At 45.4% G+C, this 17,126-nt stretch overlaps 1 protein-coding gene across 5 annotated transcripts in view; it reads left to right on the plus strand.

The window, feature by feature from the left end:
- The window catches only part of BBS9 (Bardet-Biedl syndrome 9), a 3,505,410-nt gene that overhangs the window by 1,320,523 nt on the left and 2,167,761 nt on the right, over positions 1-17,126 (plus strand). For all 5 annotated transcript variants that reach the window (XM_069613236.1, XM_069613237.1, XM_069613239.1 and 2 more), the window contains exon 13: positions 14,657-14,759. In XM_069613236.1, coding sequence (XP_069469337.1) covers positions 14,657-14,759 — 103 coding nt within the window. The remainder of the gene's footprint in view (positions 1-14,656; positions 14,760-17,126) is intronic.

Consider the following 17,126-nt stretch of genomic DNA (forward strand, 5'->3'; position numbering starts at 1 on the left):
GAAAACCCAAAGGCTGGAAGGGAAGCGTCCGCTCCCAAAGAGAAAGCCACTGAGAGGGGCGAGCAAGGGTTATGGGAACCAGGAAAACCTGAAAGCTGGAAGAGGGCAGATGCCCAACCGAGGTCCTACGAAGGCAAACCTTGCAGTGGGCCAAAGGGCTTTGGCGAGCCATGGAGCCAAGGGAAGCTGATGGTATGTATATATATATATATATTTATATATAGAGAGAGAATATTTTAATGCTGCGCCACAGGCATCAGGGCGCACACAGACATAAAGGACAACAGACAGAAAAAAGAAAAAAGCGGGCAGGGGCAGGACGAATTAGATCTAAGTGAAAAGAAGGGTTTTCAGTGCTCAGGTTCGGGTCTGATCGCAAGGAGATAGGGAGGCTTTTCCAGATTCTAGAAGAGCAGTTTGCGAATGATCTGGCTAGCCCTTTTGATTTCTTAAAGGATGGGCAAACAACAAGACTGGTGTTCATTGATCTTAATGAAAGTTGGGATTTATAGCATGAGGTTGTTGATTTCAGGTAGATGGGAGCTTTCCCATACTACACATGAAGTAGGGTTGCCGCTTTGAATTTACATCTGTCCGCAACTGGTAACCAGTGTAATTCCTGCCAGTAGAGGGAAATATGGCATCTTCTTGGGACCTTTTTGATAATCCGGACCGCGTCATTTTGAATGAGGTGCTGGCAGGGTGCTTTTCTTGTCGGCCCCTACTAAGAGTGCATTGCAATAATCTATTCTTGAGAGAATGATTGCCTAGTCATGGTTGCTGAATTGTCCTCATTGAGGTATGGGCAGATGATCATGAGTAGCTTTAGATAGTACGAGCAATTTTAGGCAACTAGGTGCACATGGGATTCTGCACCGAATGAGCAGCTAGTTTGTACACTGAGAGTTTTGATTTCCTTCTTCATTAAGATGCTGCAGTCCTGGATGACAAAGGACTGGTAGCAGTTAGGGAGTTTGGTTCTAGCTTAAGGAGTTCAGTATTGTCCTTATTGAGGCACATCCAGTTGTCCACCATCCAGGTGTCTACTTGATTATAGATGTTTTGGAAGCGTAGGCTGTCTGTGGCATAGTCCCCCGAGATCTCCAGGACCAGTTGGGTGTCATCTGCGTAGTTGGTCCAAAATACTCAATATTTTTCTAGAAGACTAGCGAGAGATAGAATGTAGAGGTAGAACAGGGTGGAGGACATGCATGCTCCCTGTGGCACCCCGCAGGTTGAGAGAATGGGATGGGGGGGTGGCATTACCCTAGCAGACCTTCAACTGTCTTCCAGTCAGGAAGGAGTGTACCCATTTACATACTAATTCCGAAAATTGTCAGTTCTTTAATATGAGAAGGATACGTTTGTGGTCTAACAAATCGGATGCGGCTGATGGGTCCAATAGAACCAAGAGGCCGGACTTTCCCATGTCCATAGTACCCAACATCTGGCTCTGGAGAACGGAGGGCTGTCTCTGTACTATAGGTGGGTCGAAAACCAGACTGCCTAGGATGCAGGATATTCGTAGATTCAATGTAGGTCTGAATCTGACGAGTGGCTACTTTATCTGAGATTTACAAAAGGAAGTTGCAGTTCGTAACAGGTCTTAGGTTGGCTGCGTCCCTTGGGCCCAGTCCTGGCCTTTTCAGGAGGGGAGTCACTGTGACATTTTTGATGCCATCGGGAACTACATGAGTCGCCAACGAGGCTTTAATAACTTGTGTTAAAAAGGGTGCAAAAATGTCTGTTATCAGGATCATTTTGGGGGGAATCACATTGTCTGGTCCAACTGTCGGGCGAATAGTACCTAAGCTGGGCAGCAGGTCCGCATTGGATACCAACATAAAGCAAAAGAGGGTGCCATCGTGTGGATATACTGATGGTGGGGGAAAGGGAATCGGGGGTCCCTGGGGCATGGGTTTAGGAGGTTAGGGCGTGCCATGATCTGTGATTTGATGTTGTCTCTTGCTTTAAGGATTTTTTCTTGAAAGGCATTCTGTATTTTAGAGCAGTCTGCAATTGTGGGAATAAACGGTGTCAATAGGGCCTTAGGCTTGTTGAGGAGATTTAATATCTCGAATAAGTTTTTGGGTTTATTATTGGCTTCTTCAGTTTGCTGGTTGTAGTGGTTCTTTTTTGCATCTGTGATAAAGTCCCTATACGTTTTTTCAAGAGTTTTCCATGCATTTTTATTGTCAGATGAGGGGCATTTGTCGATCTTTAGAGATCTGAGCTCAGATGAAAACCTTATTTGATGGAGAATTTTCTCGGATGGTTCTTGACTTGAGGGGGGCAAGCTTGTCTAGGAGTAGAGTAGAGTGGAGTTTATGTTGAAGGCCTGAATTAACGCATCAGGGGAGTCTGCCTCTGAGGTCGAAAGCATGATGTTAGTGATGCATTCTTTAAGTGCTGGGGTTGAAACTTTTTTCAGGTTCCAATTTAAGATTGTTTTTGGGGGGCTTGGTGGGTTAGGGGAGTGTGTGAGAGGGCAAATGTCGAAGTTGATCAGGAAGTGGTCTGACAAGATGCAAAGGGTGGTGTTCATGATCTGGACTTTGAGGATACGTGAGACAATCCAGTCCTAGATGTTCCCTTTCGCATTGGTAGGGTCGGCGTTCAGGACATGATGGTCGATGTTGTTTATGTTCAACTCAAGTAGGGTGACTTCTCTATTGGATGTATCACCTCGCCAATAGTTAAGGTCTCCTAGGAATGGGGTTGCACTGTTTGTCCCTTTTGAGGTTTGCTATTATGTGGAGGATTTCCTCTTTGAAGGATTCCATGGTTGTTTGGGAGGCGGTAGATTAAGACAAAATGTATGCAACTGCAGGGGCTTGGGGTAAGTTTAGGATGCAAGATCTCGCACCCAGTGCAATGACTGGGTGAGTTAAAGAGAGAAAGATGGTTATTGGCAATAATTGTGACACCTCCCAATGCCCTCCCCGCCTCTCTTCTCGATGATTTTTGCAATAGATGGTATAGCCATCAGGGACTGCGAAGGATATCATGGGCCCAATGGTTTTGGAGATCAAGATTTCGGTCAAACAGTAAGTCTAACTCATTATCGGGGATGTAATGATGAATATCAGAATAATGTTTAGCTAGAGAATGCATGTTCAGTAGGGCTGCTTTAAGTATTTTGCCATCAACCGCTCATTTTAACTGAGGCTTCATTTTGTTTAGTTCCAGGTGTAGGCGAGGCAGATGGGTATGGGGCGTAGTTACCGCCTTGGAGTGTAGTGTTCCCTAATCTCGCAGTTTATTTGTGGGGCCTTGGTAGGGGGAGGGATTGAGCTTGTTCTCAATTCGTTGATTGTCGGTGGTCTTAAGCAGTGCTGGCATTTTACTAATCCGCTGCGGGATGTGGGATGTGTTCGGCAAACAGTAAGCTGCGGCTGGTTTCTCATGGCGATCAGGAGGGAGACTCACCAAACGGTTTGTGCCAGTTAAGGGTGTGGGGATAACCTCTGGTGGTGGAGGGTTATTCTGGATGTCAGATCTTAGGTCTGGGTAACGGGAGACTGTTTCCAGTCATTTAGCCTGTTAGCAGGCGATGAGTAGATCAAGGATTGTAGAATGGGCCACTGTACGCAATGGTACTCAGCCGTGGGCGTAAATGTGGGAGCAGTACAGGGGAATCACTGAGTCCCTCTGCAGCTTCCAGAGAGGCGCTCCCACAGAGAGTACGACGAGGACCGGCTTGCCGCTGAAGCGTCTATGATACCAATAAATGTAGTAAGGGTGTGTGGGAGATGTAGTTCCCAGACTCAACTACAGAATACAAGTTGTCAAAAAGGAATCTGAGTGCTTTATCTCTCTGCAGCAATACAATAGTGCAACGCTCCAATGAGTCTTATGTGTGCGATACAAACATGCAGTTCATACAAATGGAAAGGGCAGATGTCCTAGCAATTCTGGTTTTGTCAGAACTCATGCAACTTAACAAACAGCTAGGCTGTGAAACGGCAAATACAGCAGTAAACAATGCCCGGCACAGCAAGTGACTGCGTGAGGGAGAATGAGGCTGGGAAAGCTAACAAGGTTGCAAAAAAAAAGAAAACCCAAATGCTACATATGGGCAGACGCCACACCAAGGTCATGAAGTAAATTGACCCGAGTGCGGAGGGCTCCAGTCTTTAACAAGACAAGGACATTGTTCAGCACCAAATAAGAATCAATGGTATTGTGTTAAGGACTTGTTTTTCTGGAGAAAAGTAAACAATATGAAATCTGAATAAAGACTAAAACCTGGCATACAGAACCTGCACAGATGTTAACAATATGAAATCTGAATAAAGACTAAAACCTGGCCTACAGAACCTGCACCGATGTTGAGGACAGTACTGCAAGAAACGGGTGAACTTTGTGTCAAGAAATACAGAACGTAACAGTTTGTTAAATGTTACTAAAGTTTTAGGGCCAGTTAGTGATTAGGCCTTGGACTAAGGACTCTTTTCTTTTGGAATTAGACGACTACCCTTACTTTTAGTTTGTTAGGTAGGGAAATAGGCATTTTATTTTTATTTTGAATCAACACCCTTCAACAATGACACTATTTAGTCCAATTCCTTCTGGTTCACCACAGTGGTCACGGTAATGGGGTGAGTGTGTATGTTGTGTGTGGTTATGATAATGGTGCGAGTGTTTATGTTGCTTGAGTGTCTGTCTGTACTGTGTATTCATTTTGGGTCATTGCGTATGTTGTATCTGGTCACAATAAGCTTTCTAAAGTTGCAGTCAATGAAAACTAGCCACACGGCGAGTCTACCAATTATCTATGATCACCAGTTGTCAGCATTGGTATATATCGCTATTTAGACTACCTAATAGCTGAAATGTTTTTCGTTACCATATTATCTTTATGCGCCACCTGGCAATAGATCAGAATCCTGGTACTTCAAAAAACAGTCAAGTCTTTTTCAATGTTTCTCACAATCCCTTTATTATGTACAATTTCCCAATTGATAGTTGTTTCCAAGTTTCACATTCGTTTTTTTCTCATTGTAATTCCATTTCCCTGTGTGTGGTAATGATAATGGATTGAGTGTGTATGTTGTGTGTGATCATGATAATGGGTTGAGTGTCTATTGTGTGGTTATGATATGATAAGTGATTTGTAACGCACCTGTACACAAGTGTTTCTAGGTGTGACAAGACCAGGGAGACAAATGATCTTAATAGGCCTTGTGTCATTCAGATTGTCAGAGAATGAGAAGTTCAAGTTTAAAGGTTGGGCGGGAAGTGCAAGGGAGGGGGGAAGAGGAAAACAGGGCAGCAATTCTCTAAGTACAGCGCTGCTCTGGGTAGTGCAAAGAGAACAAGGGACAGTAGGGTTACAGTTACAGCCCCTAGGTGTGTGGTAGGCCCAGAGCCAGTGCAAGGGTGACTGATCAAGAAAGATCCTGGTACCCAGTGAGACTCTGAGGGTAGCGAAGCAACCAGTTGGTACAGCAGACAGGCCAGCAGGGGAGGGAGAGAGAGAAAGTGGAGAAGAGGAACATTTTGAGCTGCTTCCGAAACCTCAGGTGGTCCGGCTCAAGTTTGAGAGGGGCAGGAAGGCCATTGCAGTGGGAGGCAGCTGCAGAGGAGAGAGATCTACCCCCACTCTCTGCCTGGAGAAGCTTCTAACCCTTAGAGAGTTGCAGGTAGCTGAGTCAAGGGCTCGAGAAGGTAGGTATTTAAGAGAGCGTTGGATATAGTGCGGGCCCCGGCCCCAGAAAGCCTTGTGGACAATACAGAGGGTCTTGAACTTGATCCATGCAGCCACCTGGAGCCAGTGGAGAGATTTCAGGGCTGGATAGATATGGTCCCTGGGCTTGTGGCCAAGGATAAGTAATGGACATAGTGTATGTTGTGCGTGGTCATGATAGTGGGGTGATTGTGTATGTTGTGTGTGGTCATGATAATGGGGTGAGTCGTATGTTGTGCGCAGTCATGATAATGGGGCGAGTGTGTGGTCATGATAATGTTTGCTGCATATTGTTGCTTGAATGATCTATTTCCTTGTTTTGGTGTATGTTTGTAATGTGTACACAGTAATGTTGTGTGTGGTCATGATAATGGGGTGCGTTGTTGTGTGTTTTCATGATGATACGGGCAGTGTGTATGTTGTGTGTGGTCATAATGTTGGCTGCATATTGTTGCTGGATATATGTATTTGCTTGAGTGTATGTCGGAAACGTTTATGCAGTGGAGATGAGTGTGTATGCTGAGTGTGGTTACAGCTGCTGTGCGTATGGGTGGGGTGGTTGCTGAGAATATGGGTGACATGTATTTTTAAGTTTTTAAAAATGATTTCACATTTTGCTTGCAAAACTTGGTTGTCACTGTGCATGCTTCATATATTGATACATTTTCAAACATTAATATCTAAAAATTGGGCAGGTTGCTTTTCCATTTTTTTTTGTTGAAGTGCCCCAATTTCAGCTCAAATCTTCATGCCTGCAAAAAATTAGGAAAATGAAAGTGGCCAATTTGGCCCGACAAATTAAGTTATTTTCCTACTGGAAATCCCCATGTTAAATGCTGTTCAAAACACGATCAAAGTAAAACAAATTTAAACTATGAACATTTCCAAGCACAAATGGCTGCCTCGAAATATCACTCTGGAATATTTTTCATGAAAGCTTTCAGAGGTTATTAAGAAAATACATTTTCTGAAACTCTTTGGTGCCTACTTGCCATGTCTTTCGGTTGTGGCCACTGTACATGTTGCACCAATATGTTTCTTTGGGGCCCATTAGCCAGATCACAAAGACCCATTACCCCCTGTCTAGTGTGAGAAACCAGAACGTGTCTCGCTGACTAGTCCCAGAGGATCTGTCATCCAGGTGGCCAGGACACGGCCATCGCTTTTGATTCCAGTTCCTGGGGGTGGACCAGTGCAGGACCACCACCTGGGTGAGGGGTCTTCGGGAGTAGGAGTGGGACACCTGATGGCGAGACATGCCTCCACCCCCACGTAACACCTTTACTTAATCTTACTAGTTAGGATACCTGGGAACTGTAACTTCCCTACACAAACACTTTCACACAGATGGCCCATTCTGGGAGAAAACAGGCTTTTAACCGAGCATTGTACCTGACATGTCCCACTACTATGGTCAGGCAATTACCGTTAACAACTCAAACCTGAATTCCATTAAGCTTCCCCACGTGGATAAAAGACAGAGCACCAAAGAGTACAGGCACAGCACACCATCGAGGAGGGCAGGAGCCCAGCCTCCCGAGAGCCTTGGAACGGCTCCACGACCCACAGCCCAGCCGTGCCCCACACTGCCTCGGCACCCTGGACTCCACAAGGGTGAGGCATCCACCAGCTGGATTGGACCAGCTGCTTCTACATATGCGTATTAAGCATATTTAGCTTATACGCATCTTCGCCCAGAAACGCACCGAGTGCAGGAACCGCCTGACGTTATCCATTTCTTCCGCCTGATTGCACGATGGCGGACGCATCGCGGCACCAGAGTGAGGCTCTGGCCGCGCGGCTTCGCTGCTAGGCAACTGAAGCCTTTTATCATTCCACTTCCGCCAGCAGGCGGAAACGCCGGCCACCGACGAAGGCCCGCACAAAGGCCCCTGTTTGCCCCCTGTTCGCGACATGGAGCATCAAGGAGCAAAATAGGAGTCCCCCCTCGCCTGCTAGTGCTACTTCTGCCTCCTGCCTACGAGCCCGGCAGTGCCACGGACTGCTAGTAAGAGGCTGCATAATGGCAAATGTCTGTGCTTAAACTTGTTCTACTGTTTGTGCGCTCCTCTATAAGTAGTTTAAACGCACCCTTGCCTGTCTCAACCTACTTTCTGCACATGTATCAGCTCCCTGAAACTGCACCCCGCAATATAAGGCAGTCATCCATTACCTACCGCGACCTTGGTCAATGTTCTATTGCTATATTTTGATCAAATGATATTTTGATGCATGTCTTGTATACACGTGTGACACCATTTTTACTTACAATATAGGCTGTTTATCTGTAATTACTCCCTCCAGCCTAACCCCGAAATCTAGTGGCTCACACCAGGATACTGTACTTCATCAACACTTAAGCCCAGTTCTCTAACCTGTAAGCCTATGCCTAAAAGAATTTGCGTTCCGACACACCACCACTATCTATACACATGACAAATGAGCTCTGTAGCTCGAGTTACTCAGTTGCTGCCCTTCAGTGAATTGGCTTAAGTACCCCACCCGAACCTAGGCGTCACCCAATGCAGCCAACGCACTTTTCTTGACTTAGATGCGACCACACTGCATCATGTGCTACACTTGATTTGTGTTGTGCCCTATGGTCACCCTTAGACCTCATTTGATTTGTGTTGTGCCCTATGGTCACCCTTAGACCTCATTTGATTTGTGTTGTGCCCTATGGTCGCCCATAGACCTCATTTGATTTGTGTTGTGCCCTGTGGTCGCCCATAGACCCATTTGATTTGTGTTGTGCCCTATGGTCGCCCATAGACCTCATTTGATTTGTGTTGTGCCCTATGGTCACCCATAGACCTCATTTGATTTGTGTTGTGCCCTATGGTCGCTAATAGTCCGTACTTGATTTGTGTTGCGCCCTACCTGTAGCTACTACTACACTCTTGCTAATAACCTACCAACCTCACTGCCACCATCATCAGAGCCAGGCCTCCTACAATGACCACACTTAGAGGCGCCACTTTAACTATGGCTACCCTCGTCCCGTTGCTCCGTGCCCACACATCCACACCACTTTACCCAGACTTACTATCTCCAATAGAATGGATAAACAGATTCACCCGCCCACCTTCACCTTGCATACCCTGTCCCACACACCTTAGAAATACTAGACTAGGTTCTCGCCTTATTGCACCCACTACCACGTGCCTTAACGCAGCCCCACCGACCATGACCAGAAATGAGAGACTAAGCTATCGTACCAATCCTGCTACAAAACTCACCAGAATGCTCACCAATCAGACTAAGAACCACAAGCAGCATACCTCACTGACTGAACTTCCACCTATTCACAACCTCACTACACTTTACTCACCACCACACTCGAAAACTAGCCCTCCACAGACCTCTATCAAGGGAGCCCTCATCAACGCTCGCTCACTGGTTGCCCACGCTACTGATGTCGCCGACATTATTTCCACCAACCACCCAGACTTCATCGCCATCACGGAGACATGGCTCCACCCAGCAGCCGGTCCCTCAATAGCTCTAGCCACTCCAGACAATTATAACATCATCCGAGCTGATAGGAAAAATGGAATAGGAGGAGGAATAGCAATTATTGCAAAATCCACCCTAAACATTAGAGAAGTAACTAGTACACCCCTGCCTACAGCCGAACTCTTATCCGTCAAACTCCCATTATCTGACACACAAACTATCCTGCTCCACATTATATACAGACCCCCAGGACCCCCCTCCACCTTCGAAGAGGATATCTCTCTCTTACTCACCACCAATTTGAAACCGAAATCCCAAATCATCATTCTGGGAGATTTCAACTTGGGACTCAATGACCCCAATGACAACCAAGCCACTTCCCTTAATGACACGATTACTCATCTAGGTTTCACCCAACACATCAATCAACCTACACATACAAAAGGAAGATCCTTGGATTGGCTTGCAGATGCCAATTGCAACCTCTCACTGGCTGATATCTCTCCTTGTGCTTGGACCGACCATCATCTTATTACCTTCTCTTTACCTAGATCCTTTCCATCTACCACACAACCCACAAAGCTACATCAAATAATCTCCAGAAATAACCGCAACATCACTATAGAGAACCTCAAACCCCTTCTCGCGCCCATCAGTAAAGCTAATCTACCCACGCAAAAAAACAACCCTGCAGCCATAGTAGACTTATATAACAATACTTTAGAACTAGCCCTCAACCAGATAGCTCCTCTCAAACAACGTAAAGCCAAACCTATTGCCCACTCCAACAAATGGTTCTCAGCAGAACTAAAAGCTCTCCGTAATATTAAAAGAACTGCAGAAACTAGCTGGAGAAAAGCCCCTTCTCTCTCCACTAAAGACAAATTTGCTTCAGCTGCCTCCACCTACAAATCCGCCATCCTAAGTGCTAAGAAAGAGACCTATAACCTGAGAATACAAAAGGCCAAATCTGGCACCAAAGAACTCTTCTCTATACTAAAAGAATTTGAATCACCACTGCCCCCTACAGAGGACTGCATCAAAGACAAGGCCTGGTGTAACAATATCCAGCTCGCCCTTGCCAACAAAATCTCCCTCCTACAAACCAAGATAGAAGCTAAGAAAGCTAGCCTTGCCGCCAAGCAGAATCCCAGCAGCAAAATTAGCCATACCACCCCTATCTGCCCATCTTTCCACTTCTCTCCAGTCACGGAAGAGGAAGTAATCAAGATAATCGCCAGCCTCAAACCTTCCAATTGCAAAGGCGACATTTGCCCAGCTGCCGTCATCAAAGATGGTGCTAATGAGCTAGCCCCACTCATCACCTCTCTGATCAACTCCTCCTTCAAAAACTCAGTGGTCCCCAACAACCTTAAAGAAGCATGGGTCCTACCTCTGCTCAAAAAACCCAACCTAGATCCCAATATCCCCACAAATTATAGACCCATCACCACAGTCCCATTCCTTCTCAACAACAGCATCTGGAAGACAACAACCTCCTAGGCCTGCGACAATCCGGTTTCAGACCTAGGCATGGGACTGAAACTGCCCTCTTGGATCTAAAAATCCAAATGGATGACGCTAAAGACAAGGGCAAACTAGCCATCTTGCTCCTGTTGGATCTCTCTGCGGCCTTCGATCTGGTCGACCATCAGATCCTCACCCAACACCTCTCCGCAGCTGCTGCATTCTCACAGAATGCCACTAAGTGGATCAAGTCATTTCTGTCGGACAGGTCGACTAGAGTCTTTGCCCCCACTGCAGTTGCAGACCCTATCCCAATCACATGTGGAGTGCCGCAAGGCTCTTGCATTTCTCCCACTCTTAACAACATTTTCACGAAGCCCCTATTTGACCGTCTTGACGATCTGGGTGTCAGCTACACCAATTATGCAGACGACACCCAGGTCCTCATCACGCTCACTGGTAGCTATGAAGAAGATGTGGCAAAGCTTAATGATATCTATTCAGAAATCCAAGCCTGGATGGCCACACACAGTCTGTGCCTCAACGACGATAAGACAGAATTACTTATCGTAGGCTCCCAGGCTCGCCTCAAGAAACTAGACCAAAAATACCAATCCTTTACCATTGATGGCAACATCATAAAAATCTCCAAGGAGGTTAAAACATTAGGTGTATACCTCGACTCTACCTTATCACTAAAGAAACAAATAAACTCGACCATTTCAGCTAACTCATACACCAATAAATTGATCAATGCCTGTAGGCCTTTCCTCTCCACCCCCAGCTGCCTCACCCTATCGAGAGCGCTGATATTGTCTAAATTAGACTATTGCAACACACTCTACCTAGGCACGACCTCTAACAACCTGAACAAACTCCAGATCCTGCAAAACAATGCATTAAGATGTGCCCTCAACCTCCCGTGCAAGGCACACATATCCACGGTTAGAAAAGAAGTCCACTGGCTCCCGATCCGTGATAAAATCAAGCTAAGAACACTGGTCATCACCCACAAGTGCCTATCACGTACTGCCCCACGCTATCTTTCTGACAAATTCTCTAGAAACTGCCCCATTAGACCCACTAGAACACCTTACCTGCACCAACTAAAGATCCCCAAGTATAACCTAAAAACTGCAGGAGGCTCCAGCTTTCCAGTGCTCGCAGCACAATGTTGGAACACCCTCCCCACTACAATTAGATCGGAAACCGCATTCTGGCCATTCAGAACCATGGTAAAATCATGGCTACTAGCCTAAACACCCAGAATTTCACCGACATGACTGGCTAGCTGCCGCGCTCCACTTATAGCAATGTTTACTCTAGCATTAGCATTTTAGGACCAACCTGTAACCCGGTCCGCACCTGCCACTGTAACTTGCCCTCTGTACATTCTGTTCTCAGTATATTCTACTCCTGTATGTAAACTTTCAGAGCCTGAACTAATGTACGCTCTGTCTGTTGTATTTATGATATTCGTGTAACGATATGGAACTCTGCTGTACACATGATTATGCGCCCAGTTACCTGAGGGTTTGGTTGCGCTTTATAAATAAACAAACTAAACTAAACTAAACTACACTCTGAGCGAGGCAAAGCACACGAAGGAACATCGTTTTTCCAGACTGCAGCTGATTGAGGCGAAAAAGGTGGCAAATCGAGAAGGGAGAGCAAGGAGGGAGATTAAAAGGCATAAGGACAGGAAACCAGACTCAAGAATCCTGCATTGTGTGTCGGAGATACCCAGGACCCTCCTGCATGACTATTTGAGTCGGGTAGGAGCAGCAGCCGTCGTAGTACCGTCCTTGGCTCCAGGATCAAAGCGGCGCCAGAGAAATGAACACAACTGGTGAGTTGTGGAGACCGGTCTGTGTTGAAGCCAAGGTTGCAAGCAGCAACATTGTACTAAGAGCGTGAGAGCAAAGAATATTAACGTGTGTGATGAAAGATGCGAGTAAAGCTTAACTGCCGATGGATGTTGGAACTTTAATACAAAACAAAGAAAGTATGATACAAAATAAGAGTGGTTTGGCACTTCGGGTGTGCTCAATCAAAGGTCTTTGTGTGACGTATCCAGCCAATAAGTGGCAGAAGTGACAGTTGAAGGTGAAACTAATGAATGAAGTGAGTTGAAGTGGTCCTGCGACGGTTTAAGTGAAACCCATTGCAGTCGAAAGTCTTTGATTTTTGATACAAAGACAAATGAAAAGAAAGTGAGGTTACAAGGTCCGAGCCAGATCGAGGGAGACCAAATGTGAACTTGTGTTTAAGGGAGCGGGGGGCTTGAGCCCGACTGAGGGAGACCCGTAGTGAACAGTAAGCCCGAGAAATTGTGAATGTGAAAATCCTGATGAGAAAGGAACTTTGGTACTTGTTTGTTACGCCAGGCACTCTGCAATAAAAGATTTTTATTTTGAAAGAGACGTTGGCGCAGAAGGCCCAGATACCTATATTTTGAACTGCATCCTCGTGGCAGAGAAGCCAGAGTGTGTGCGAAGCTCAAGTGTGCCACGGTGTCCCGTGCTGAAAACGCGGGGAAGGGAAGCCAACTGCTCAACTATCCTGACATATTATTTTTTTAACATTTTTCTTTTGCATACATCATTTTCCCACACCATTTGTATTTAGAAGTAAGGATTGGCAATAGGTTTATTAGTATAGGCCCATTTTGACAGAGACTCCACTAGGACTGCATTATTATTATTTAATGGTCGTAGCTTACTCTCATCCTTAGATTTAGGGTTAGATAGGCGTTCAACCCATTGAAGTTCAATAAACACCCTTGAACTGTGATCACGTGTGTCTGTCTTCACTGTTTGATACCATGCCTTCCTTACACTAGTAGATGTGATCACTGCAGGTGTAAAAAGTCATTTTTTCCCCCACTATCTCCCGATTCCCCCGATAATAGCAATGAACTACCCATGCCTGCGGTATTTCCCGATAATCAGAAAAAGGTTGAAAATCAAAAACTCTTCTCCGTCCTCTCAGGCACTCACCAAGTGTCACCTCCTCTTTCCATGGTTCCCCCACTCACTGCAGCTTCTTTTTCCCTCCTAGGTCCTCTCCCATTACCCCCTTTGAGTCTTTTGTTCGTGACAAATTTTCTTTTCTGAGTGCGTCTTCCGTTGTAGCTGTGGTAATCTTGTGAGATTTCCCATGTATTCTCCGGAAAATCCAAAAAGTTTCCAACTGTAACTGGTTCCCCAGACCACCCCCAACTCTCCAGGTTCACATGGTATGCTCTTTCCCCCTACCCACCTCTAGCCTAATGCAATTGCATACTTTTTTCTCCTTCAAATGGCTTTTTGAGCACTTTTTACGTTTTTGTATTACCCCGATAATCGTTCGCATTGATCAAAAAAATAAATGGTGGCTTTTCATTTCTGAAAAGCCACTCTTCTAGACACCATGGGAGACATAGTTGTATTTTTGGGAGCAAGGGACACCCTCTTGCACATCAAATATTTTAAAAACTCCTGGATGGATGAACCCCAAACCTATCCCAGAAATTAAGTCAAAGCTTCGTGCCCAAGTTGTTAATTTGGTTCAAATCCACCCACCGGAGTTTGCGCTTTGGCTTTACAAACTGTTAACTTTTTCTTATTGGAAAAAATTAATGGCAGTAGGCCAAAAACTGCTTTTTTCCTTTCTTAATAACCTTTTAATTTTTTTACAAATCTTTCCCAATATTTCCATTCTTGGGAGAGGACCTTGAAAAACATTTTGTTTGGAAAATATCAGCCATATCCGTCCTGTAAGTCAAAACGTATTAGCAATAGAATTTTCTGATTTCCTATCACTCAAGGCTTTTACCTTAACTATAGGGTGGCTTTTGCCACCCTATACTATATGTATAAACATAACAGTTTATTATTTTTAAACAGCATGCAATTGTTACATATATTTTTCTATAGTTGTTGATCATCTTTTTTGTTGCTGCATTTATTTGATCAATATTTAGTACCTCTTTAAAGTAACCTATGACCTGTTTTGACCGTGCACTAGATAAATGGATGTTTGTGTTATTTTTACTTTCCACAGATTACAGTGATGAGCAGATTGGCAGTACAGAAAACCATACTAACAGTTTGTGTGCAGCGTCCTTTAGCTCTTACTCATGACCAGTTCATATTCAGTGCGCTAGGTAAGTCATATATCACTTTTTTCTTTCTTTTGGAAAGTAGAGGAGTGTGTGAAACCTGACGATATTCTTCCACCTTCTCCCCCGGGATCGTTCATTCAGGTGCCCAGGGAAGGGCCAACACTTTTGGATCTCGACCCTGGGGGTTGGCAAGCGAGGGAGGATCACCGGAGTGGATGGTCATGAGGGATTGGGAGGAGACTTCCTAAAGGCGAGACATGGTATTCCCCCATTTTCCCATTATACATCAAAACACTCTCTGCCTCCTCTTTTATGGGATATTTCCAATCCCATTCCATCTCTCCCTCCCCTTACCCAACATGTACTGGGACGAAGAAGAGGCAATCGAGAGTAGTAAGGATTATCCATAGGAATAACATTGGAAGGTAAGAAGAGGCCTACTACATTTCACCACAGTGTCAAACTAATATTCAGGCAAGGTCAGGCATTTCGCCTTAACCATGCACACCGGACTCCACTTGATTCTCAGCTAGGGTATAAAAGGTGTGGTTCTGCCAAAGAAGATGAGCGACCTGTGGTTGCTGGTTGGAACGTGGAAGCCAGGAAGCAGGAAGCTCCAGCACGAGAAGCCTGGAAGATCTGGAGAAGAGCGGGACGCCAAGACGCTGACCACGGTGTGTCAGTGGGGTTGCAGCGTGGCGAGGGAGCTGTGTCTCCAGGGAGCCTGAGTGAGGCGTGCTGCTGGCCGTGGCCAGGCCAGTGCTCTTTCCCCTGGGATGTATGCCGGTTCCAGGGGTGTCTGAGGGGAAGGTGGTAAGACCCTGCCCTCAATGTACAGATCCCGAGGACCTGCACGCCAGCGATGCAGTACCGGGGTGAGGTTCACAAAGAAAGAGAGAGAGAAACTCAGTAGCGTGCGGGTGGTTGGAGCGGGGAGAAAAAGTGATGAAGAATTCAAGCAGCGCATTATTCGGAAAGCAGACTTGTAGTATGTATGTTGACTTGTAGTGGGGCCACCCGGAGATAGGTGTGCCTGTAAGCTTACCGGCACCCTTATTTCTGGACCGTCACACTCATAATGAGGCTCTATGTGTTGAAAGGTGCATCCCGACAAGGTGAACTTTCTGTTTGATACCAGAGGGGCCTAAGCTTGGGGAAGGGAACCCCGACAGGCCCAACAGAAACTATGTATTTTTGTCTGGAACTGGAAGAATTGAAGCTTGGGGAAGGGATCCCCAAGAGACCCACAGACATTGGGAACTTTATGGACTTGCTGCAAGAGCCCTACGTTGAAGTTTCCGAGCGCAAACCTTTTGAGTTGAACAATTTTTCAAACTGCCAGAACTACACCTGATGGCAAGGCTACCTGAAACGAGTCTTGGTTTGCATTTCTTTTTTTTTTTTTTGAGCCACCATTTTTTCTTTAAGACCACCGCGGATCGCATTTTCTTTAAGAGTGAGGGCAAGCATAGGTTGTGACACGGACAGATTTTGTTTTGGAATTGGACATAGACGGGTCTTAGAAACATCAATTGAGGGGACAACCCCCTTAGAGTTAAGGCCAGTTAGTCATTAAACCAACCCAACACAGTGTTTCAATAAAGGCTTTCAAACTGTTGCTTTTGAGTCTGTGTCCCTCTTGATACCATGGCTGTCTCACAGAGGGTATTGCATTCCTATGAAATGCCTATGTCCATATTTGCCATGTTGAATTCTATATTTTCATCTAAAAAAATCTTCACTTCAGATTTGATTTTGGGTTATTTTGTCAAAATGGGTATAGAGGGCTGGGAAGAAAAACCTTACAACTGTTTTAGTCAATTCATGCAGTATGTTGAGGCATTTCACAGTTTTCTGAAGCAACTTTGTAGTCAAGTTTCCTAAAATAGAATCTGTAGGATCTGTGCAAATCTGAATATAAAGTGTTCATATCCCACAAGCAACATATTAAACAGTTGCTCATGCGTTACTGGGATTGGAATAAGAAAGCACTTAAGTCTCCAGTTGACAACCAACTTCGTGTGTCCTGCAGCCGTACAATCCTCCAATAGATCAACACAATGGTAGCTATTTAAAATTTTGTTTGGCACTTCCCACCAAGCATTGGGCAATGGAGGAGACCATGGGGAAAAGATGGGGTGTTAACAGAAGTTAAGACATTTAGGAGGTCGTCACTTGCAACACTGGAACCAAATATTTTAGGAAAGACCCAGTCATCTACCTTTAATTTTGCATTTGTAACCCCGGGTGGGAGGGGTATGGCTATACGTGGGCCCAAGCCTTCTGTGCCTAGAAACCAGATTACACCCAATAAGGCTGAAACCTGCCTTGGTTGCTTGTGTAGATTTTCCCTCACCCATCTTCCCTTTCACAGGGCGTATTCAAGATACTTCTTCTCTCCCTCAGTCT

Source organism: Ambystoma mexicanum, chromosome 5p, assembly GCF_040938575.1.
Source record: "Ambystoma mexicanum isolate Mex_15411 chromosome 5p, UKY_AmexF1_1, whole genome shotgun sequence".
Classification (NCBI taxonomy): domain Eukaryota; kingdom Metazoa; phylum Chordata; class Amphibia; order Caudata; family Ambystomatidae; genus Ambystoma; species Ambystoma mexicanum.